Source organism: Rhinolophus hipposideros, assembly GCF_964194185.1.
Source record: "Rhinolophus hipposideros genome assembly, chromosome: 9".
Lineage (NCBI taxonomy): Eukaryota > Metazoa > Chordata > Mammalia > Chiroptera > Rhinolophidae > Rhinolophus > Rhinolophus hipposideros.
The window spans coordinates 88,890,202-88,912,785 of record NC_138055.1 but is presented as its reverse complement, the minus strand read 5'-3'; the positions used below and the strand labels follow the sequence as shown (position 1 = coordinate 88,912,785).

General features: G+C 52.5%; 1 protein-coding gene across 7 annotated transcripts in view; it reads right to left on the bottom strand.

Annotated features, from left to right (window-relative positions):
- Positions 1-1,185: 1,185 nt before the first annotated feature.
- Positions 1,186-22,584, bottom strand: part of IQSEC3 (IQ motif and Sec7 domain ArfGEF 3) — a 100,953-nt gene continuing 79,554 nt past the window's right edge. For 2 of the 7 annotated variants that reach the window (XM_081058793.1, XM_081058797.1), the window contains 9 exons: positions 22,070-22,192; positions 21,414-21,580; positions 16,959-17,098; positions 15,660-15,785; positions 13,335-13,434; positions 13,017-13,178; positions 10,219-10,311; positions 8,228-8,277; positions 1,186-4,771 (listed from right to left, as the gene is read on the bottom strand). In XM_081058793.1, coding sequence (XP_080914919.1) covers positions 4,334-4,771; positions 8,228-8,277; positions 10,219-10,311; positions 13,017-13,178; positions 13,335-13,434; positions 15,660-15,785; positions 16,959-17,098; positions 21,414-21,580; positions 22,070-22,192 — 1,399 coding nt within the window. In that variant the 3' untranslated portion in view covers positions 1,186-4,333. Of the gene's footprint in view, positions 4,772-7,108; positions 8,142-8,227; positions 8,278-10,218; positions 10,312-13,016; positions 13,179-13,334; positions 13,435-15,659; positions 15,786-16,958; positions 17,099-21,413; positions 21,581-22,069; positions 22,193-22,584 lie in introns of all 7 variants that reach the window. The other 5 variants (XR_013993964.1, XM_081058795.1, XM_081058794.1 and 2 more) reach the window with 5 other exon arrangements.

Genomic DNA, 22,584 nt, shown 5'->3' with positions numbered 1-22,584 from the left:
CTTCTTTCCCTGGAATTTCCCATTTCCTTAATGGGAAAAAAACCTTTCCTGAAGGAGCGTTAAGTCACGTTGCCTTTCACTTTAACAGGGGATAAAGGGACGCAGCCTGAGGAGCTGTCAAGACTCCTGGCTGTTCAGAGTTCTGGGTACCAGAAGAGCGGGATTCTCTTCCGGTGTCCTTGGACCAGCCATCCTGGCCAGTTGCTTTTCTCCCACAGCTCAGTGTCTCTGATGCCTCAGCCTTGCTAGAAGGTTCTCTCCTCTCTCCCCTGCCAGGAGAAGTCCCTCCGTGTCAAGTCCCTATTGTGGAGCCTGGTCTGAGCGTTGCACGTGACTGTGAACGCTCGCCAAGCACCTTGTATCACCCTCTAGCCCTGGTTTCAGTCTTCTCTCCTGCATCACAGACACGTGGCTGTTGTCATAGCGCTCTGCAGAATCTTGGTATCCCCTCCAGCACCCTACAGGGGACCTGGCACACGGTGGGGCTCGGTAAACGTTTGCTCCATTGCACTCTGTGGCTCCATGCACTTTTCCCAGCAATAGTCCCCCAATCTTTTCCCCTGAGTCTGACTCCCCCTGCATGGCAGGACGAGTACACCCCAGGGATTGTCAAATCAGACCTTGTGATTACAAGGTAGGGCTTCAGGAGCTGATGTCTGGGGAAAATAACCTGAGGCAGATGATCAAACACGGTCAGTGGGACCCAGGCCCCGCAACACACCCTCGCTCTCCATTACAGAAAGTCAAGCAGGGCAGAGGGGACTCTAGCCCATCGCCTCTCACTGTGCTGGGTGCACACTGGCACGGTGCTTCCCCTCCAAAGCTGCCCCTGGTCTCCATTGTAACCTGCTCTCTCCATTGGCTCAGTGTGAGTGTGTGTGTGAATGTGCGTGTCTGGGAACTCCTTGGCCCTGCACCCCCAGCTGGGACCCACTGCCCACCCATCAGATGTACCCAAGCCTCCTTTCATATAAGACAGCACTTCCTAGTCCCATCACATGGTGGCTCAGAAGTACCTTACCCTGGGAGAAGGGATGACGTCACCACGGCCAGAGAAGAGCAGCCTGGCTGCCCAGCTGCCCCTTAACGACCCCAGTGCTGAAGGCATTGGAATGTCCTCTTGCTTCAGATTTAAGGTGGGCCCTCCCTCTTGGAGAACAAAAGACACACAACCGACAGTTTGCTCAAGTGACATATTTCAATATAATCTCTAAAACTATGAATTGAACAGATAAAATACCTCTGGGCTATTTTGTTACAAAATATTTGCCATTTGGCTTAGTTGCTGGGTGCAGCCACCCTGCTCTTCCCTAGAGAGGTTTCTCTCCAGCAGAGTGAAGGGCTGTATGCAGGGAGGAAGGGTGCAGCAAGAAGGTATGTACAGCAGAACAGCAGGGACAGACAAATAGATGGTTATCAGGGAAGCCTATCGGCTACAAAGAGACATTCTGGCAGGCTATGGGGAACAGGTGGGATGGGGTTAAGGATTTTAGGGTCCAGGGCCCAGGGCTAACAAATGTGTGTGCCTTTGGACACAGGCAGGCTTCTAGGTCAAGCTGCCCAGGCAGAGCCTCGCCCCAGATCTAGAGGTGGGACTTGCCCCGAAGTGGGTGGGAAAGCTCATTTCATCTCCACTCCTGATTCTGGAGCTGGAGCTAAATGGATAAAATTGAGAGAGAGGCACAGGTCCCCCAAAATAAGGCCTCGAGAGTAGACAGAGTGAGGCCATGTTGGGGTAATTGGAGGCTGTGTCCGGGGATGCAGTCAACACTGCACTGCCCCTCAGCCTTGGGAGAGCAGAAGGGCCTGTGAGCATCTCCAGCTGGACCCTCTGCAAGGACTGGAGGGCAGGAGGCTGGTCCTAGTTCTCTGAGGGTTAGGCTCTGGGGATGGTGACAGAGGGGGTCTCAAGCTTAGCTTGCTTGCTGATCAGGAGAGGGAGGGTGCAGACACCAGGAACGCTTGCTTCCCTGACAGTGATGGGGGCCAGCTGCGCCCCGCCCCAGGCCACGCACAGCTCAGGCTTGCCCTGTGTTCTACAAGCACAGGCTGGTCTGCACCCTAGGCCAGGGCTCCCAGAGCTGACAGTGGGGCCCAGGGCAGCCACCGCAGCAGCCGGGGGTAAACCCCACGACCCGAGCATCTGAGTCTTCAGGGAGAGGTTCCGCGTGCCAGCCCTAAGACCTCTGCTGGTCCCCATCTGGGAGGTCAGGGCTGCAGCAGAGGTGGGGGGAGGGGCCAGGATTGCTGTGCCCATTGACACGGGTGGGGGGCACTGTGTCAGCTAGAAGAATGATGTGAGCAGGTGACAAGGCCTGCTGGTTGGGACTGTGCCCCTTCCTCACCATCCCCTGGCATTCATGGTCCCCACCCCATAAACATGTTTAGCGACCTCACAACGTCTCTTCCTTCGTAACTCATACTCCCTGATGCCCATCTGTAACTTCCACTCTGTTTCCAGCCCCCCTCATTCACTCCCATTCCCACCACTCTGCTCCTGCTGCCCCGCTGTCACTCTTCGGGGGCAATCCATGCCCTGGCCAAGGGCATCAGAGGTGTCTGACTTTGTGCAACCATCTGTCATCCACTCAGGTCCAAAAAGCTTGGATTGGCATGTCCTTGTCACAGAAGACACACAGGAGAGGAAATAAGAAAAAGCAGGTCGGCTGGGGAGCCACAGGGGAGGAGACTGTAAATTGGTCACAAGTTATGGAAACCGGGCTGACAAAGACAGGGCCAGAAATAAACTCACTGGGTGACATCATAATGACGTCTGGTGACCACACACAAATGGACAAAACTAGGTCATCTGGAAGCTCTGAGAGCGGGAGAAGCATCGGGGCCTCCTGGCTAGTCCACGGGACTGCAGTGGGGTGTGGGTCGAGGAGAGGCAAATCACTTTAGATTCGGCCCACATCCACTCCCAGCTCTTGGGACGCTTTGATAACAGGCTCCCAGTAGGAGGGGGTGTCTCCCTGAAGGACAGCAATGGGCCGATGGCCCAGGACCGGTCCAGGCTGGCTTGTACATGACCGGGGGCCTGGTACCTCCGGAGGCCTTTGACGGGGCTGCATAGGCTCCGTGGCGTCACAGGAAGGCTGACTCCAATTCTGCTTGGCCCCGTAGGTCAGCGAGCCCCACTTTGCTCTCCTTTGCCATTTTAAGGGCGGAGGGACTCTTTGAGCAGCTCCTGGCAGGTCTGGTGCCTCCCTAAGGAGGCGGGTGGGGGCGATTTAAAGGCTGAGAGGGAGTTTGGGATGACAGGAAGGGAAATGCAAGTGCCTGTGGAGTACCCGCGTCTCCGCCCACTCCTGCATCCAAACCCCTCATGGAGGCCACGGAAGGCATGCAAAGAGCCCTGTCCCAGTCCCAAGTCTATGTCCACAGAGCGTACCAGGTGGCATTTACCCCTGGGCAGACCATGGCCCCTTCTCCCTATTTCCACTTCCACAGTGGGAGAAGTTAACCCGGTTCTCACATGTGTTTGTTCACGGCCGGTGCACTTTATGTTGGCTGGGTATTATTTGGGGCTAGGGAACTAAAATTCCAGGAAGGTGCATTTTATAGATATATGACCTCATGATTCCACAGCCTTGTTGAATTGAACTAAAGAAGCTGAGAGTGGTCTGCCTTTTCTCCTCTCTCTCTCACAACTTTCCTGGAGTCTGGGCAGCCCTGGGCTTCTCTGAGAAAGAGAAGGCCCTGGGAAGAGGGGGAGGACATGGTCAGGACAGCCAACATCCTTAGGGACAGACAAGCAGCCTCTCGAGACTGCCAACATTGGGGCGGGGGCAGGGGCAGCAGAGAAAGCCCCACTCCTCACACTCCCATCCACTAGTCCCTCCAGGGATCCAGGGTGCCCCTCCTCTACCTAGTGCAGCCCCTAAAGCTGAGCAGGGAGCCCAGCCACCTTCTGTCCAGTGCTCAGGCACTAGCTCCCAGCCCCTCGCGCCACCCTTCCGGCCTGAGGCCTGGGGCCCAACAGACTTGACCCAGAAGCTGGGTAGGCCCTCAGCTCCTGATCTCTCAGTCCACGGTCCATGTGGTGAGTGGTGGCAGGAAGACGAGGAGGTCTGGTTGTGCCTGGCTGTGTAGGGCCCAGGACAGTGCGGTGGTGTCTCCAGATTTGGGGGCAAGGTGCTCAACTAAATAAGGGAAGCATGGTCGGGTGAGGGAAACCCAGGTGCCAGGGACTGGGGTTCTCGTCCCAAAACGACAGTGAAGGTGACCAGGAACGCAGCGTGCCAGGGTGTGAGGAGCAGCGAAGGGGCGCTGGGTGCAGTCCAGGGACCCTGATGACAGCCCTCCTGGGACAGCAGCATGGGGGCAGAGTCTACACCAGGCTCCTGGAGCCGCTGGAGTAGCGGCGCCTGTGCAGCAGGGAGCCGGGTGGACAGTACTGGTGAGGGTGGTTGTAGGGGGGCGGGGGTGGGGGCAGCGGGGGCTGGTGGATGACCTTGACTGGGGAGCCTGGGCCACCCAGGGGTGTGGAGCCGCAGGAGTCGGAGGAGGAGGAGGCGTAGCACGAGAGAGCCTGGCTTAGCAGGGGCTCCATGCGTGCCAAGCAGGGCTTGTCCAGGACAATGACCTTGACAATTTGCTGGCACTGCACCAGGGTCCCCGGGGGTGTGGGTGGCGGTGGCGGCAACGGCGGCGGGGGCTGCTCTCTCAGAGGGCTAGGCTGCGGGTCTGGCAGTGGCGCCGGAGGTCCCCTCTCGGCCCCCAGCCCGGAGTTGTGCTGGGACGTTTGAAGCCTGTTGTGAATTGACACCTAGTTTAGAAACAGCCAAAGAAGCATGAAATGTTACAAGACTAATTCCCAGCTACTAGGACTGGCTACCCTGACCCTCCCTGTGCCCATTAGGGGCGCTCAGCCCTCTCCTTCACCCACTCCCCATCTCTCCACCCGGAGAAAAATGGTTGCTGACAGAGGTTCTGACTCCGGGTACAGTCAAGAGACTGGCGTGTTCCCCCAGCGGCCGCGAGCAGCCTCAGCTCATCTGTGAGAGGGGCCGTTGGACCAGATGACCGTCAGGGTCTGCATAGCTCTGCACTCTGACTTCATGGGCCTGCTGGGTGGTTTTGGGCCATGGGAAACTTCTCCCCACCTTCCTCTCTCCTGGCCTTGGAACTTGAAAATCAGGGTCTTTGCTCCCTCCCCGCCTCCCAGGGGTGACTCGAGGACAAAGGGAGGACACAGGACCTGTCCCAGCAGCCCCTCTCCTCCCCTGGCTTTGTTAGAGGGGAAGCCTCATTGTTACCATTGACCTCAGGAAGGCACCCAAACTCCAGGATGCCAGGGACACTGGAGGGGTGACGCAGACCTACCCCATCCTCTCAGATTCCCCAAGGCCACGACCACACATTCAGGAGCAGTCCAGAGAGCCAAGGCCAGAGTCAGGTCCCCAGCTGCCTTTCTGGCCCAACCTGGGTCCTGACTAAATTTGTTCTGCTGCAGGAACGGTACCCAGAAAGGACTCTAATCTTTATCCCTAGGTGGGGCATGAGGAGGGGCCCCCTCCCTCTGACTGTGGAGGTCACTGTGGACCAGTCTAGCCTCCTCTTGCTGGCAGAGGAGGCGTAAGAAATGGGTGGAAGGGAGGCTAAAGGATCCTGGAAGGAGAGGGGTTTAACTTCTCACCCCAGGCTCCCGGGCTGTAGATGTGTGGTGTGTCACTGCCACAAGCTCCTTTGGACGCCTGAGCCCTCTGGGGGGTGGCCCTTCTCTCTGAGGATGTTTCCTACTTTCCTTGGTACCACAACCCAGGCCCAGCTGCTCAGAGTGTGGGGGTGGGGACCCAGGCTACAGGGAGGGGACCTTATCCTCAGGCCTAGAGCAGGATGGCCCAGCCCAAAACCATCTCCGAGCTTTAAACCAGCAGATCCTAACCCTATCTGTTGGCAGAAGGTGCAATTGCAGGGACTCCCCCCCATTCCCAGGTCTGTGCACTCCCAGGGGGCTGCTTCCCTCTCCACAGCTCCCCAAGCCCCCTTCTTTCTCTTCTCTTCAATATTCACAAGGCCCCTGTGCCATGCTCAGCTTGCTACAAGCTTTGCTCTTCATTCTCAACCTCCAGCCTTGGCAGCACTGAGATTCCCCCAAACTAATGACGGAGCCCCTAGGCCCCTCACTGCCTTGCCAAGACACAGGGCAGGCTGAGAGCATGGTTGGGGCCCACCTTCCTCCTGGGGAGCCCTCTGTGGTCCTCATTCAGGCAGAAGGCCTCTGTCCATCGCTGCTGGAAGGGACCGGCTCCTTTCCCCACTTGCTTGTATTCTGAGTTATTCCCCAGGAGAAAAGTGGCTGAGAGCAGCCATGGGCTTGTGTCCCTGCTGCTCTCTCTCCCCAGACACTACAGCTGCCCCTCTGTAGGCAGACGCCCAGCTGCCCCAGGTCAGACTCACTGAGCCTCCTCCCTCCTCCTTCCAGCTGCCCTCCCACGTGGCCCACAGCTCCTGGTTTCATCCTGCTCCTCCTCTTCACCTCCTGCTTTCTGATTCCACCTCTACTGTCTCACCTCAGCCTGATCACTTATCCTTAATAGTATGTGAAAAGCAGGAAATGACAGCAAAACATTCTCTCATTCTGACCCCCTTCTCACCTCCCTGCTGATGAGAGAAAGGAGAGAGAGAGAGAGAGAGAGAGAGAGAGAGAGAGAGAGAGAGAGAGAGAGAGAGAGAGACTGACGATGGAACATGAGTAGCAGGTCAGAACAGCTCAGAGAAGATGGAGAAGCACCTACCACAGGGGCCCCGGCACAGCAACGACAGAATGACAGAGAGAGGGCAGAGGACAAGAGAGCTGGGGGTTCAGCTGAGAGGCCAGGGCAGGGAGGCTGCCCTCTGTGCAGGGGAGCGGAGGCTGGCGGGGCCCTGGGGCTAGCTGGGAGTGGCAGCCTTGCAGATAGCCACATGGCCCTCTGGGCAGGGTGGGAGGGGAGAACGGGCCATCAGATTGCTTGTCCTCCCTATGCAGGTCAGGCTAAGGCAAGGGCAGGGCTGGCAGAACCAATGGGAAGGCTGGTAATTGTGTGTTTATCTGCAAGGCTAGAGAATGGGCAGCTGCAGGAAGATGGGGAGAGGAGAGGGCAGGGGATGGAATACCCACCCTGGGGGCTTGTCAGCTGCTGGGGCAGGAAGCTCCTCCGTGTAAAGGTGCCTCCTCCAGACACAGGTGTGTGGGGGGTGGGGGACCACGTAGAGAGAGAAGGAACTGGGCTCCCCTGGGGTATCCTGGGGCTTCCCCCAGTTTAGGCTGGTGGGCAGGGCTCCTCCCTCAGACTTCTAAGTGGAGGCTCCTCCAGCTTGGAGAGGGGTTGGGAAAGGAGGTGTCTGTGTGAGCAGCTAGTGATTCCTGGAGGCCTGGCAGAAAAGGAGTGAGGGGCTCATTGGGGTTCAAGCGGAGCCAGTGCAGGAGGACTGGCGCCCAGCAAGGCTTGCAGGGGCAACTGCATGTCTCTCAGGTGAAACTTTTGGGGCCTGAGAAGGACTGGCTGCTGCTGTTACTCCCCCAGTCTCTTCCTACATGGCTTGAGGACGGCTGCCCTTCCTCCAACATGCACAGTCTTCAGATAGATAAGCTCATCCCCCAGAAAAACCCTAAGATAACGCAATCCTACTCTTTCTCATTTTCAGCTGCACACATCCCTACCCCATGGCCAGCTTTCCAGATGGACCAGCTCTTGCAGGGAGAAGCTCCACCTTCCCAGCTGCCCCCACTCTCAAGTCTCCACCTTCCCTAAGAGGCACCTGGGAGGGCAGCGTCCATCCTGGAAGGTGACTCTACGGAGGGGGTCCAGGCTCCCTCTGGAGGGTGGGAGGCCTTGAGGGAGAGGGAATACTGGGTTCTCTGATCTAGCAGGTTTTAGGGGATCTGTGAGCAGTGTGCGGAGGACGTGAGTTTGGGGGGGTGTGGGAGGGATCGCAGTGGAGGCACCTGGGCTCCATCTGCAGGCGGTAGTCTGGGTCCTGGGCCTTGGAGGGCAATCAGCTGGGGCCAGCCAGCCTGGGGGGCGGGAGAAAGTGCTGCAGTTTAATTAGGCGTTGGGACCATGGCATTACCCATGCTAGCAGTAACTTTTAATTGTATCTCTTGAAATTGGTAAAGTGGTGAGTCGGGCTGGGGAGGCATTGATTAATACCTGAGAAGAGAAACAACAGAGATGGTGAGAAGAAGGACAAGCGGGGGCACAGAATCACTCACCTGGGCAACCAGGCCTCCACTTACCTCCACCGTGCTCTCTGCAGGCCTCTCCCCCAGGGCAGCTTCCCTTTTGGCTTTGAATGCAAAGAGCACAGAACTCATTCTCCACCCGTCTCAATACAAACCCCTGCCCCCCCGCCACACCCCCAAACTGAGCATGCCTGCAATTATAGGGTGTGGGTAGTAAGACTCACTCCTGACTGAGATGCACCTCCCCGGGGAGAGTGGACTGGCATTTGGAGCCCAATTCCTCCACTTAATAGCTGTGTGACTTTGGGCAAGATGTTAGACCTCTCTGGGCCTCCACAGAGCAGATCTCTGACATTCCTCCTGATATGGGCTTTCTTGAGTCTAATTCACCCACAGTCAAAGCCTTCCCGACGTGGCCTGTGCAAGTTGGTTATGAGCTGGCATTGGTTCTCAGCTCCCAGAAACACAAGGAAGGCTCTCCTGGTCATAGCACTGCATTAATCAGTCTCCTTCAAATACAGGCTCCTTGAGGGAGGGGCCATGTTTCTTTTTTTGTTCCCATCCCTGCTGCTTAGCTGACTAGTGAGGATTCGGTGAGCTGAGACCCGTACGGCACTCACCACAGGGTCTGGCACTCACCAGAGCTGATAATGGCTCTGTAATTGCTACAAGGGTGTTCTGGCTGGACAGGCTCAGCACCGGGGACCCTTTGGACCCCCAGGGACAGGTTGATGACTTTTTCTGGCTCCATCACTCCCTGCCCAGCATGCTTCCCGGGGCTCCTCTGATTTCTCACATCCCCCGGGATGTGGGGGTGCCAATTCCCAAGCTGTGCTCATCCTTCTGCTTTCAGTAGCACAGGAGGGAGGTGTGCCACGTTTGGGACCGAGAAGCACCCCATATGGAGGCACCTGATAGACAGGCCTCAGAGACACACATCCTGGTCTGACCAAGGGCTGCGGCTGAAAAGGGGCAGGTTGGGGAGCAGGCTGTGTGGTGGGCTGTGAGGGAATCAGTCACAGCTGAGACTCGGCTCTGGAGTTTAAACAGCTGCGAAAACAAGCAGCGACCCACGTGCTGTGACCTGATAGAAATGAAGGGACCCGCTGAAAATCAGGCAGGAGGGAGAATTAGGAATGCCTGATGGTTTGTCAGACCCATTCACGGGAGATGACGTCACAGTGAGAATCTCCACCCAGCTAAAAGAGCCCTAAGTCGTGCTTGGAAAATGAATCCCATCTCCCAGTTGGTCTGACCCATCCTGTGATGCTGTCTGTTACAGCATCATGGCATCCTGGCCGCCACTGAGGCTTGTGGACCAGCATGAAACCCGCTGGAGTTTCTCAGCTCAAAGCTGTCTTTGTGGACCCTGGCTTTCCAGGGCTTAGCAGGGGGCACAGAGCAGGTACTCGGTCAATGTTCAATGTAAGAATAAAGGCCTGAGTGAATGAATGAGTGCACAGTGCTAGGCTTTTGTTGGGATGGGATTTAATTCTCATGCCACCTCTCCTTCAAATTCTTTTTCATTTGGGCCCGGTGGAGTGAAGGTGGAGGTGAGTCCTCCTGTGCTCCCTGCAGGGAGGGGTAAGGGGAGAACAAGGAGAAGGGAGGTAGCCGGCTGTCAGTAGGAGGAAGCAAGCGAGTCTAGAGAAAGTGGCTAAGGGGGTACAAAGCCTGAAGCTGGATTCATTCATGGGGAGTGAAGAGTTCAGTCACCCCCAGTGAGCCCGCAGTCTTCTGAGAGCCCAGGTGTGGGAGGATAGGAGACATCCGCCTTGGGCCAGGTGATTAGGACTCCGCCTGGCTGTTTCACGTGGACCCTGCCTGAGTGCAGTCTCTCCGATTCCTCCTCACTCCCACTCCTAAGGCCCTGTGAGATTAAGCCTGGAGCCCCTCAGCAGGAAGAGACGGCCATAGAAATGAGCACTTCCCTCACCAGAATCTCCTAGGAACCCCAGCCCAGGGGCGGCGAGTGACTTCCACGTGGCCCGGGCACTGGCCATTCAGGCCTGGGGTCTGGAACTCAAAGCAGAGCCCAGGCTCACCTGTAGGGGATCCCTGCTTCGACTGTGGGTCCACTGGGGCTCCTCCGGACTTGAAGGAGAGCGTCTTTGCTCCCTGCTGTTTCTCCAGCTCCCCTAGGGAATGGAGAGGCTTATGAACAGGGAGAAACCCTAACCACCACACAGAGGGGAAGAAGAAATGAGGGGACAAGGAGAGTAGGAAGAGGACAAATCCCTAACACATGCTACAAAACATGGGCCTCAGCGTCTGGCACCCCACTTCACGGCAAGTTAAATGCCCTCTAGCGTCTCCATTTCTTCATCTGTCCGTGGGGATGACAGTACCTGCTTGAATGTCAGAGAGGCAATAGAAGAGGTTAAGAAGAAGACGATAGGCTGTGTGGATTTGAATCCTGGTTCTGATATTTCCTAGCTGCATAGCTTTAGGCAAGTTAGTTAACTTCTCCCTGTCTCACTGGAGGGGCAGCAGCGACCACTTCAGTGTCATTAAAAGGATTACATGAGGAAATACATTAAGGCACGTAGAACAAAGCCTGGTTGTGGCAAGTGCTCAATAAATAGTAGCTTTTAGGACAATACGCGAGAAGCACTTGGCTCAGCAGACCTTAGCAGTGGCTGGAGACAGCTAGCCTGCCCACCATGCTTCCCCCACGACTGAGCCACCCTAGCCCGCTGCGCTTCCTGGGGTTTTTAGAGGTCTCCCCAGGAGGAGACCCCAAATGCCCGGGGGCCTGCTGGTGCCGCACAGCCTGCATGGCAGGGCAGCTGTCTTGGGACTCCACTTGAAATTCTCTCACTAGACTGCAAACCCGTTCCTTCTTGTTCTTCTCTCAGTGCTACTAGAGAACTGCCAGTTACCATCCTTGGAGATTTGACGGGCATTATTAAATCACTCCTTCAGCTTCTCTCTTCCAGGAGACATAATTCAAGTTCCTTTTATTGAAGCAACTCTCCTGGGTCCCATTTTCTGTCTCTCTGCTTGTCTACAATCCAGGGATACCAGCCTGCAAACCCCTAAACCAAAACAATTTGTCCTGATTTGCCTGGACCACACCATCGATCAATACGAAGTATTTTTTGCTGAACTGAGAGTCGTCTCTCTCCCTGCAGAGGGGCTCTCTTGGCTTTGGAGGAATCAGTATCGTAGTGATAGGCAGGGAGGCCAACGAGCCTGGGAGCAGAACTTGTTTTGTCACTGTGAACGTGGACAACTTCCTTAGGCTCTGTTAGACTGTTTCCTTATTTGTAAAATGAGGACACTACTATTCACCTCTGTGGCAAGAATTACCGTGTTTCCCCCAAAATAAGACCAGGTCTTATATGAAGGTTTACTCCAAAAGACTTATTAGAGCTGACGGTCCAGCTAGGTCTTATTTTCAGGGAAATACGGTACCTCTCCATCTGAAGAATAAGAGCCAGATGTGAGCCTCTCTCCCAGCTCTCCTGCCCTCTAAACAGAAGGAGAGGACATAAACCCTTGCACATACAGATTATGGCAAGATCGACCCCTTTGTACTTTGGGGAGAGATATGATGTGCTGTTCCCTGGCTGATGGGGGAAAAGGTGCCTCTTCCAGCAATGCTGGTGCCCATTGGCCCACTCTGGCTCCCCAGGGCTGTGTGGAGCCATCTGTGACATTTTGACAATGAGAGAAGTGAAGCCATTTCCGGGTGTCCCCTTGAGAATGTTCCAAGTCAACAGCTGAGGTGGCATCTCTAAGTATCCAGCCCAGCCCTTGCAAAGACTCTGTTTGTTATACTGCTGAACTCAGGTAGGCCAACAGAGTACAGAAAGGGAATTTACACACTCCTCCACCCAAACAGTTACCTGCTTTATACTCTGTTCTGGTGGGTATTTGTTTTAACCTGACTTAGTTGTTTTCTTAGGAAACTATCAACAAAACCTCTTCTCTCACTATCCACTATCCAGAGCAGAAAGGCCATGAACCTGGATATCAGACTTACATGCAAATTCCAGCTCCTCTCCTTCTGAGCTGCATGACTTTGGACACACCCCGTAACTTCTCTGAGTCTTATCTGTCAAATGGGGATGAATGGACCTACTTTGCAGCACCACTGTTAGGATCAGTGGAATATAAACAAACTGCCTGGTACATAGTAGGTGACCCAAGACGTTGATTAAAAAGCACCACTCAGTCACGCTGGACCCTTGCTCAGAAACTCCCACTGCCTTTCCTGTTGACTAATGGATTTATGTGAATTGGGAACTCCTTTTCCACTAAGTGGCCAGATGGGGAAGACCTGAAGTTGATTTTTATTTTTTGTTTTACTTTCTGAATCCATCCTTATTTGTTTGTCTTAAAGGCTATCTGAAGCCATTGCACTGCTTAAACAGTAGGAGCTTGCAAATGGGCCTAGGCTGCAGGTCACCACTGCTCTTTTCTTAAACCAAAAAGCAACCAGTAACCACTAGACGTATCAAAATGCCTGAATTGGAACAATCCAGCATGAAGGCATTGCTCAGAGGAACAGAAAGCCAACTCTAAGATAAGGGATAGTCAGAAAATCAGTCCGGGCTCTTCAAAAAGACATTATGAAAAATAAAGTGTGTGTGGCGGGGAGGGGACGATTCAAGATTAAAGAGATGAAAGATATGAAATAAATTGTGAAGAAACATGAAGAGCAGGGCACCCCCATGGGGCCGTGATGGTTTGGATGGCAGGAGGGTCCTTGGCTCACCTCACACTCACCCCAAAGTGGGGGAAGGAGTCACAGTCATGTCTGTCTGCCAGCCACTGGCGGGCAGCTGGCCCATCCCTGCCCACCACCTCACGACCCTGGGAAGCCCCGTGTCCTTACACTCTATCCGGATCTGCTCCAGCTCGGTCACTTCGGCAATGGACTCCTTCAGGTCTTCCACAAACTTCTGCATCTCGTCCGAGCCCAGGGCACAGAAATGCAACACCTGCTTCTTCTCGGAGCCCGACAGCGGGGTCACCAGGGTGATGCCATGAGAGTAATCTGGAAACCAGGCCCCAGGCCCACGGGCCATGAGAAGCAGCGGGTGAGGCATGAGGCTGGAGCCCGCCCAGCGTGCTTGCCCCCTCTACCTTCCTACAATCCTCGGCTTCCTTCTGACCACCCCCTGCCATGTCTCTGGGGCCCACTGAGGCTTACATTCATTCTCAAAGAGGTGGAACTGCATGCCCAGCAGGCCAACCGACTTGCAGAAGGTGTATGTGGAGGAGCTCTTCTTCTTCGGGCAAAGTTTGAGAATCTGTCCAAGAGGGAGATAGAGACGCACTGATGGGTATTCACGTGCATGTGCACACCTGGATGTGTGAACTCCCAGAGATAATCACGCACACAGCAAACACACACGCAGATACATGCACACTTACACACTTATGACACATGCCACACACACATATAAACACCCACTGTATCATTTTTTTCCCCACTGCATAAAACCCTCCAATGGCAACTCCCACAGCACTTAGAAGAAGCCAATCCACACTTCCTGACTCCCCTGATCTGGTCCCTGCCTTACTATGGCTTATGCTCAAGCCACGCGTCCCTCCTTTCTGTAGATTGAACAAGGTAGGCTCAGTCCACCGCAGGCCCTTTGCACATGCTTTTCCCTTTCTGCAACTCTCCCTGCAGCTTTTTTCATGGCGGGATTACTCTCATTACTTAGATCGTAACTCAGATGCTACCTTCTGAGAGATTCCTTCCTTGACCATTCTATTTAAAAACAAACAAAAACAAAGTAAACAAAAACGTCCACCGTAACTCCAGTCACTCTCTATCCTATCACCCTGTTTTATTGTCTTCATAGCGTCTTCCTCTCAGTATATTATCTTGTTTATCTTGTTAATTCTTTTTTTTTTAAATCTCCCTCCCCTACTACAATGAAAGCTCCATCAGCCAGTTGCTCAATACACAAATATTTCTTCAGCACCTTCTATGAGCTGGACTCTGAGGGTACAGGAGAATGGGAGACAGAGAGAGCCCTGCCCTCAGGGTGCTTGTGCTACAGTGGAGGAAGACCACCAGAGTCAATGAAACAAAATGAGGGAAAAAAAGTGAAGAAATTGATAAATAAACAAATAAGGTAATTTCAGAAACTGAGAAGTGTTTTGAAGAAAATGAAATAGGGTAAGGATTAGACAGCGACTGGGCAGCCTTCCTTCCTAGGTGGACAGGGAGGGTGTTTGAATTGAGGCCTGGATGAAGAGGGGGAGGCAGTGGGGCAAAAGTGGGGGTGGGGGGAGGAGTGTTTAAGCAGAAGGAGCAGCAAGAGCAAAGGCCTGAGCTGGAAGGAGCAGCTCTGGGGCAAGGTGCCAGAGCAACACGGAGAGGAGCCAGGGGCTGAGGTCGGAGGTCCTGCAGGCCCCTAGGAGGGGGCGGGCCTTCCTTCTCCTGCACGGGAAGCCAGGGTAGGGTCTGAAGCCTGGCAGGCAGGCCTGATTCGCACTCTAGAAGGATCACTCCCGGCTCTGCGGAAGATGGCCCTCAGTGCGGGCTCGATAGATTTGGGATAATTTTAGAGATAGTGCCAATATGACTCATGGATAGAGAAGGTGTGGGGTACAAAGGAAGGACAGAAACCAGATCCTGTTCACCACTGTTTCCCAGGACTTAGAACATTGCCTGGCACACAGTGGATACTCATTAAACATGTGTGGAATGGATACCTGTTTTCAAGAGCAAAGAGTGAGTACCACACAGGTGTGCTACATGCATGCACGCACACGCACCCCTCCCCCCCGACCCCCAGTATCCTCCCAGGCCAGGGGACAGCGCCTGCTCTGCTCAGGCCCACGGAGCCCCATCCCCAGCTGCGGGATGTTGAGTGCATCCCTGTGCCCTCCCTGCCCCGTGTTCCCATGACATGGGAGGACGATCTGGGGTTTCCCTGTTTCCCCGAAAGTAAGACCTCGCCGGACCATCAGCTCTAATGCATCTTTTGGAGCAAAAATTAATATAAGACCCGGTATTATATATGTGTGTGTATATATATATATATATATATATATATATATATATATATATATATATAAATAAAATATTATTATATTATATTATTATGTTATATTATGTTATGATATGACATGATATTATATTGACCCGGTCTTATAGTAAAATAAGACCAGGTCTTATATTAATTTTTGCTCTAAGAAATACTTTAGAGCTGATTGTCCGGCTAGGTCTTGTTTTCGGGGAAGCACGGTAGTTCATTTCCACCACGACTGTGGAGCCATGGACCGATCACTTACCCTCTCTGTGCCTCAGTTTCATGACTTACTAAGTAAGAATGACCCTCCCCGCCTGAGCTGCCTCACGCCCCATGATGTGAAAGTCCCATGAAAACGGTAAATCACCCACTAAGTACACAGCATTTGGTGTGAAATCTGGGAGGGCCCTCCCGTCCCTTGTCGGGGTCTCTGCTAAGGCTGAGCAGGGCAGCAGGTGCCCCCCCCCCCCGGCCAGCCCGCTCACCACCAGCAGGTCGTTGAAGAGGAACACCTCCCTCTGGTGTGCGGCCTGCTTCTGCAGCTTGTTCACGTCCGTCACCTCAAAGAGCCGGCTGCAGCAGACCAGGCGACGATGGGGCACTGACAGCACCTGGATAGAGGCATGTGTCAGCAGGAAGTGCCCCGCGCTCACGCCGGCCGCCTCGCCCCACAGCACCCATTTCCCGGAAGAGCAGGCAGCTGCCCGGGGCTCTGGCTCAGGGCCTGAACTTGACCCTAAACCTCCTCTCTCTTCATTGGCGCTCTGGCCGCTTCATCATGCTTCTCAGGGAGCAAGGCTCGGGGAGGAGGGCTCATTATGCTGGAGTAAATGAGGAGATAAAGGGATGGGAGATGGTTGATAAGCACTTTCAGACAGTTCACGTCCAGTCACTGTCAATCTGTTTCCCTCCAAGACCTTCTTGAGGGCAACCCACATCCCAGGCACGGTCTGCAGGATGTCACCCTGACCTTTCTCCATGACACACCTAAACACAAGTATGCAAGAGGGAGGGGACCACAGGAACACCTCAACTCTGCTCCAGGGTGTAAAACAATCTACTCCGCTGGTATCTGCAAACCAGACAGAGGCTGGAACCTCAGCAATTCAAGCTCTGGGCAGAAAAAGGTTTTCCCTGCGCAGGCTGGGCCGACCAGCCAGTGCACAGCCTCAGGAGGTCCCCAAGCTGTCCCTGTGTCAGCAACCCAGGGAGGAGGAAATGGAGACAGCTTCATAAAGAGCCTCTGCCGGCCTACCGGTAGAGCAGTACACTATAGAGAACGATCCCTTGAAAAATCACTGCAGTCTTGAACACACTGCCTGCGACACAGGCAACACTAAGTGTGCCCTAATGTTTGAGACACCACCGTCTAGAGCCCACTTTAACCCACTTCCTGTCTTCTATTCAGGGGGACTCTCCAGGAATGGCAGCATGCGTCCCACGTGAAATAAGCCTCCCCATCTGGCCAGATGCTTCAACCCTGGAGCACTGGGCCGTCTTTCCTGACGTCTCACCTCAGTCTCTCCTGCTGCTGGAGCTGGGAGCAAGAGGCAATGAGGCAAGTAGGCAAGGGAGAAAAAGAGGGTGCAGTGTCCGACACAAAGTAGGAACTCAGTAACTATTAAGTGCACAGGTACTGAAAAAATGTTTTTGAAAGACAAGGAGGACAATGGGAGATAGCAGGAAAAGAGAAATGAAAGGAGATGGGATATGGGGGTGCTTAGCAGCCACAGGAGAGGAAGTGACACCCACAGAGTGAGTACTGTTCTGCAGTGGGCACTTACTGTCTTCATGCCGACGATGGACTTCTCCACCTTGGTGACGTACGTGACGTGGTCCTCATTGGACTTGAGCTCCTTCTGCTGTATCCTTTCATAGATACCTACCACCAGCTCCCTAGGGATGTCAGCGCCATCATCCACACCTAGAGTGTGGGAAGGGAGGTGAGGAAGGTGGAGGAAGAAGGTGTTAGAGGCCTGGAGCCAGAAAGGGGAAGCCCCCTCTCAGACTGATGGTCCTCAGTGGCCTCAATTTTGCCTCAAAAAGAGTGGCCTCAATTTTGCCCTATCCCTGTTCCAAAGCCTTCAATGGCTGGCTCTCCATATCCATTAAATTACGGGCAAACTCCTTAGCCAGACACAAGACCCACTATCATATGGCCCCATCACACATTTCAGCCTCATCTCCTGCTGTCCCATGACCAGAACCTCCACTCCCACCTCCCAGGCCTTTTTCCTCATCTCCAAATACAGCCTCCACGTTCCTGCTGCATGCCTGTACTTCTTCAGTTCTCTAGCCCTCCATTTAGTGGTCTGACCTGCCATCCCCCACCCCACCATGAGAGCATCTTGAAGTCCAATATTCTATCTTGTTCTCTTTCGGGTCTGCCCCTTCTTAGCCCTTCCAGTAGGGAGCATGGTGCTCAGTGATTGGTTGTTGAATGGCTGACAAGAGTCTCCCCTCACTGGGAGCATGGGGGTGTTAGATGTGGAGTGAAGAGGAGCCGGGCTGTCCTCTGTGGCAATGCAGGTAAGGAGACCCTCTACCCATCTCCTACTTCATAGTAAGGAAAAAACTCTGGTAACAAAAATTACTATCAGGAAATATACCAACACGAAAACAAATTTCTTTGGAAGCAGTAACAGAGGTCATTAAAATTTTCTACTTTTTCTAAATCTTTTTTTAATGACTACAAGCTTTGATAAGAGGGGAAAAATGGAAAATAAAACAACTTTGGCAAATGTCCTCAAAGGAGTTTTCCTAACGACTGAGAGGACATTCACCTTTTATAAGCAACCCTGTTTCTTCCACATCTATACTTGGTTCTTAAAGGTGGGGAAATGAGTGATGCAGCAGCCCTGGGGGCCTTAAAGAAATCAGGCTGGGGGCAAAATAAAGCAGGGATCAAGACTGAATATTCAGAGGCTCCCAGGTAAAGATGGCAGGTTGCATGCCTGCTCTTTCTGAATATCCTGGTAAAAAGGAGTTTTTCAAAGAAGCTACACCCACAAAGACAAAGAGAACAGGGGAAGAGGCAATGGCACCATTGGGCCTGGAAAGTGGATGAATGAGTGTATGATTAACAAAGCTGAGAAAGTATACAGTGAAACCAACAGAGAGGTTGAAGCCACTCAATCCACCACAGAAACACCAAAGGGCTCTGGAATGGGAATCACGTAAAGTGGAGGTGAGGGTGGGCTAGAAACAAGAAAATAGGTTGAAAAACAGTCTAGAAAGCATTTAAATCTCTCTATCTCTTCTTCCATTCTAGTAGAACATTGAGGGTTAATCCTCTGGAAGGGATGAACCAGGAATTCTGGGCTGGGACCCCCCAAGCCCAGCCAAAGGTGGGAGTCTGGGCTGAAAATTGAGAGATGGAGCTATGTCTACATATTAAGAGACCCCTCTTAATCCTGCTTACCCACAAAGATCTCAGAATGTTGGCAGCCAGACTTATATCCTCTGGGCAACAGATTGGACATTTCTCTTCTGGGGAAAATATCTAAAGATATTGTAGTAGGGGTTCCTCAATGAAACAGCTCAACTAAACTCTTTGAGAAAGCTTACCTGTCAAGAAGTCCTATCCATACTCAGAGTTTTTAATCAACTGTTTAGTGGCTCACTCTGAAATGTGAATGAACAACCAAGTTTGAGCAACTACATATGAAAAGTCTATAACATAAAAGAGAAAGAACTATGGAAAAACAGAAAAAAGAAACCAGAAGAAATAGAGGCAAGCAGAAGAAACTAAAACAAACAAATGAAAACACATTAATATCTTCAGAGATGTATAAGAAGATATTGCATCTACAAAACGAGACTAAAATGCTATAAAAGAAGAACTTTTAGAGAACAAAAAAAGGATTACTGAAAATGAAAAGTATGACAACAGAAACGAAAAACTTAGTAGGAGACTTGAATGATAAAGCTGAGGGATATCTTCAAGAAAGTCAACAAGAAGACAAAGATGGCAGATATTAAACAATAAAAATTAGAGGATCAAACTAGGAGATCTAACATCTGAATAATAGGAGTTTCAGAAAGAGAGTACAGAGAAAATGGAGAGGAAAAATGAACAAATACAATATTTAGAAAACTTCCCTTGTGTTTTTAGACTGAAGGACCTACCTAGGGCCAAGCACAATAGATGAGAAAAGAACCACAGCAAGACACATCATCACAAAAATTCAGAACACAAAGGACAAGAGAAGAATCTATAAATTTTCAGAGAGAGCAAGAAAAAAATAATAGCAAAAGGTCGGGAACTGGAATGACAGAGCATTCTTGAGCATTGTCAGCTAAAAGACAATGCCTTCACAGTTCTGAGTTGAATGTCTCCAATCTAGAATTCTGTTTCCAGCCAAACTCCCAATCAAGAGTGATGATAGAAAAAGACACATTTAGACACACAAGGTGTACCTTTTCTCTGGGAAAAGGAAGTCTACAGTTTCTCTCTTAAAGAGGAAGCTATGAAATCTAAGAAACAGGAATGTAACAGGAGCAAGGTGGAGGAGCGCCCCGGATGCTGGTGGAGGGAGATACCAGGATGACAGCTGTGTGTCTGTCCATATCAGAGCAGAACTAGAAACAGCTCCAAGAAGAGGAACTCACAGAATACCTCCTGGGGCTCGATGTGTTGGGAGGAACTTGACACAGAGTGGAGAGTTTGCAGATGAATTAATGGCGGGTACATAGAGCTAAGCAGATGGACAAAGAACACAAGTATTCATTCCAAGGAAAATAGAAATAGAAAAGATCTGTCATCATTCTATACTTTAAGACTCAGCTTTGGATTGTGTTTACCTAGTCTTATAACATAAACACTGAGGTCACAGAAACGGTGCTAGACTGAGAGAATGGGGCTGCAACACAGTTTTAGTGGGGATGGGTTGGGGAAGATGGATGAGCGTTAAACCCTTATATTCCATACGGGGAATTGCTATGGTGTGAATGTCTGTGTCCCTGCCAAATTCATATGTTGAAATCCTAATGCTCAAAGGTATTAGGAAGTAGGACTTGTAGAAGATGCTTAAGTCATAAAGGTGGAGTTCTCATGAACGGGATTAGTGCATTTATGAAAGAGACCCCACCGAGTTCCCTCACCCTTTCCACCATGTGAGGGCACAGCAAGAAGGTGTTAGCTAGAACCAAGAAGTGGGCTCTCACCAGACTCCAAATCCGCCTTGATCTTGGACTTGCAGCCTCCAAAATTGTGAGAAACATGTGTCTATTATTTTAGAAGCTACCCAGGCTGTGGTATTTTGTTATAGCAGCCCGAACACACTAAGACAGAAATTAATAGAGATAATACTTAAAATTTTTTAAAGGAACAAGTAGCCGTGTATGAAAGAAACTCAAGATGGGCACGACTAAGCAATGTGATGGAAGCCCGGAAGAGTTGTAACTGCTGGGCAGGGGTATTGAATGGCACAGAACACGAGTGAATGTCCTGAGGTGATGGACATGGTCTATATGTCCATCTATATGGGTGTGATTACACAGGCGCATACGAATATAAACATTCATCAAGCTCTCAGATTTATACACCGTATGTATAGATACAGTATGGATTTTTGTACCAGTAAAAAAAAGGAATAGGAAAAAGAAGAAGCATGTTATTTAGTGATATAGAGGAAACTCAAGAAAGAGAAAAAAAGTTGAAGTGGTTGCCTCTAAGGGAGGAAAGTGGTGAGAAGAGCAGGGACTAATATTTTTGTAGTAAGCCTTGTAGAATTATTTGACTGTATTAAATTATGTTCATGCCTAACTTTCATTTTTAAAGTGCTAAAAAAGAAAAAAAATTGAGCGCACATCACAGCCTGATAGTTTTCTTTGATCCCTGCCAGGTGGTGCCCTGTATTAGTTAGACAAGGATGCCACAAGTTAAATGCAAGGCTGACTTACATGGACACAAGACCTACAAGCTCTCATGAGTTGTGGAGCGGGAAGGGCTGGTACCACGCAGGCAGCAGCTTTGGTGCCAGGGGCCTAGTGGTCAACCAGTGGAGGACGTTCCACGGAGAGTGAGGGCATTGCCGAAGGGCCCTTGCCGCTTGGTGCAGGGCCGTGGCGGTGGCTCCTGGAAACTCCCCAGATGCCTGGCGTGCAAGCACCTTTCCCAGGCTGCTATGCATGACCAGTGCCCTTGGCTGCTGGGCTGACAATCTACGATCGGGCTCAGACTCACAGAAGTCACACTGAACAGACCGGGCCGTGCCCACCTGCCCCCGCCTCCTCACCTCGCAGGTTTCGGATGAAGTCCTCCAGCATCATCTTCCGGTCAGGCTTAATATTGGGGCTGTACATGTCAGTGTTGAGGAGGATGATGGCGAAGGCCAGGATGAAGATGGTGTCGGGGTTGTGGAACTGCTGCACCACCTCGGGGTTGCACATGCAGTAGCGCTGGCTGTGGGCACACAGAGCCGAGGCTGAGGCCCCTCCCACCCTGCCAGTTCCCGCAATGGGGGAGTGGGGGGAGGTGTCCCTGCTCTCTGCAGGCTGTGGGTCCAGGGAGGTTCCCCTCGCACCCTGATCTGCCCGCGCCTGGTCCTCTTCCTCACTGAGGGGACAGGGCAGGTGTCACATACCCATGCTCCAGCCTTGCACACATGCTCCATAAAACTCTACTCGTTGGTGGGGTGAGATGCATGCAGACCACCTGAGGGCCCAGTGCTGCTCCAGCCTGGAGAGCTCCAGGGGTCCTGTCCCTTTTCTTTCCTTTCCTCCTTTCTATGCAGCCCAGCCCACCCTCCCGCCTCCCCAGGAGGGCTTATCCCAGCCCGACAAAGCCTCCAGCATCTCTGTTCCCCAGGCCCAACAGCAGCTCTGCCTCCCCCATGCCCTACATATGTGTTTGGAGGGGTGTTTGAAGGAAGGGGTCAGAAGGGCGTCCTACCTGAAGGCCTCTATGAGTCGCTCCACCTTCTGGGCTTCCCCCTGTACGCGGATGTGTGCCTGGAACTTGCGCAGGGCCTCATCGAGCTCCATGCTGGAGAAATCCATCTCGTCCACCACGCAGCTGAGGGTGGCGGAGGAGGGTCAGGAGAGGCCGGCCCCTAAGCTTCTCCCAATTCACTGGGGCTGAGAGCAAGGGGCAGCCCACGCTGGGTGAAGGCCCACCCTGCTGGGCTGGGGTCGGAACTTTTAGTCCTTGGGACCAACTAGGAGGGGACTACCTCCCCCCACCCCAGGCTTTACTCACCCCCCAGGGGTCTCCCTTTAACAACCTAGGAGACCATTTCTCACACCTCTCCTCTAACACAAAGGCTGTGAGGCAGACGGCTGATGTCTCCGTAAGAACCCAGGTCCAGAGATGCTGGCTGGTTTCCCAAGGCCACAGAGCTGGGAGGAGGCTGAACTTCCAAAGCCCAATTCTTTCTTCCAGCCTCAAAGCCTCTCAGAGTCAAACAA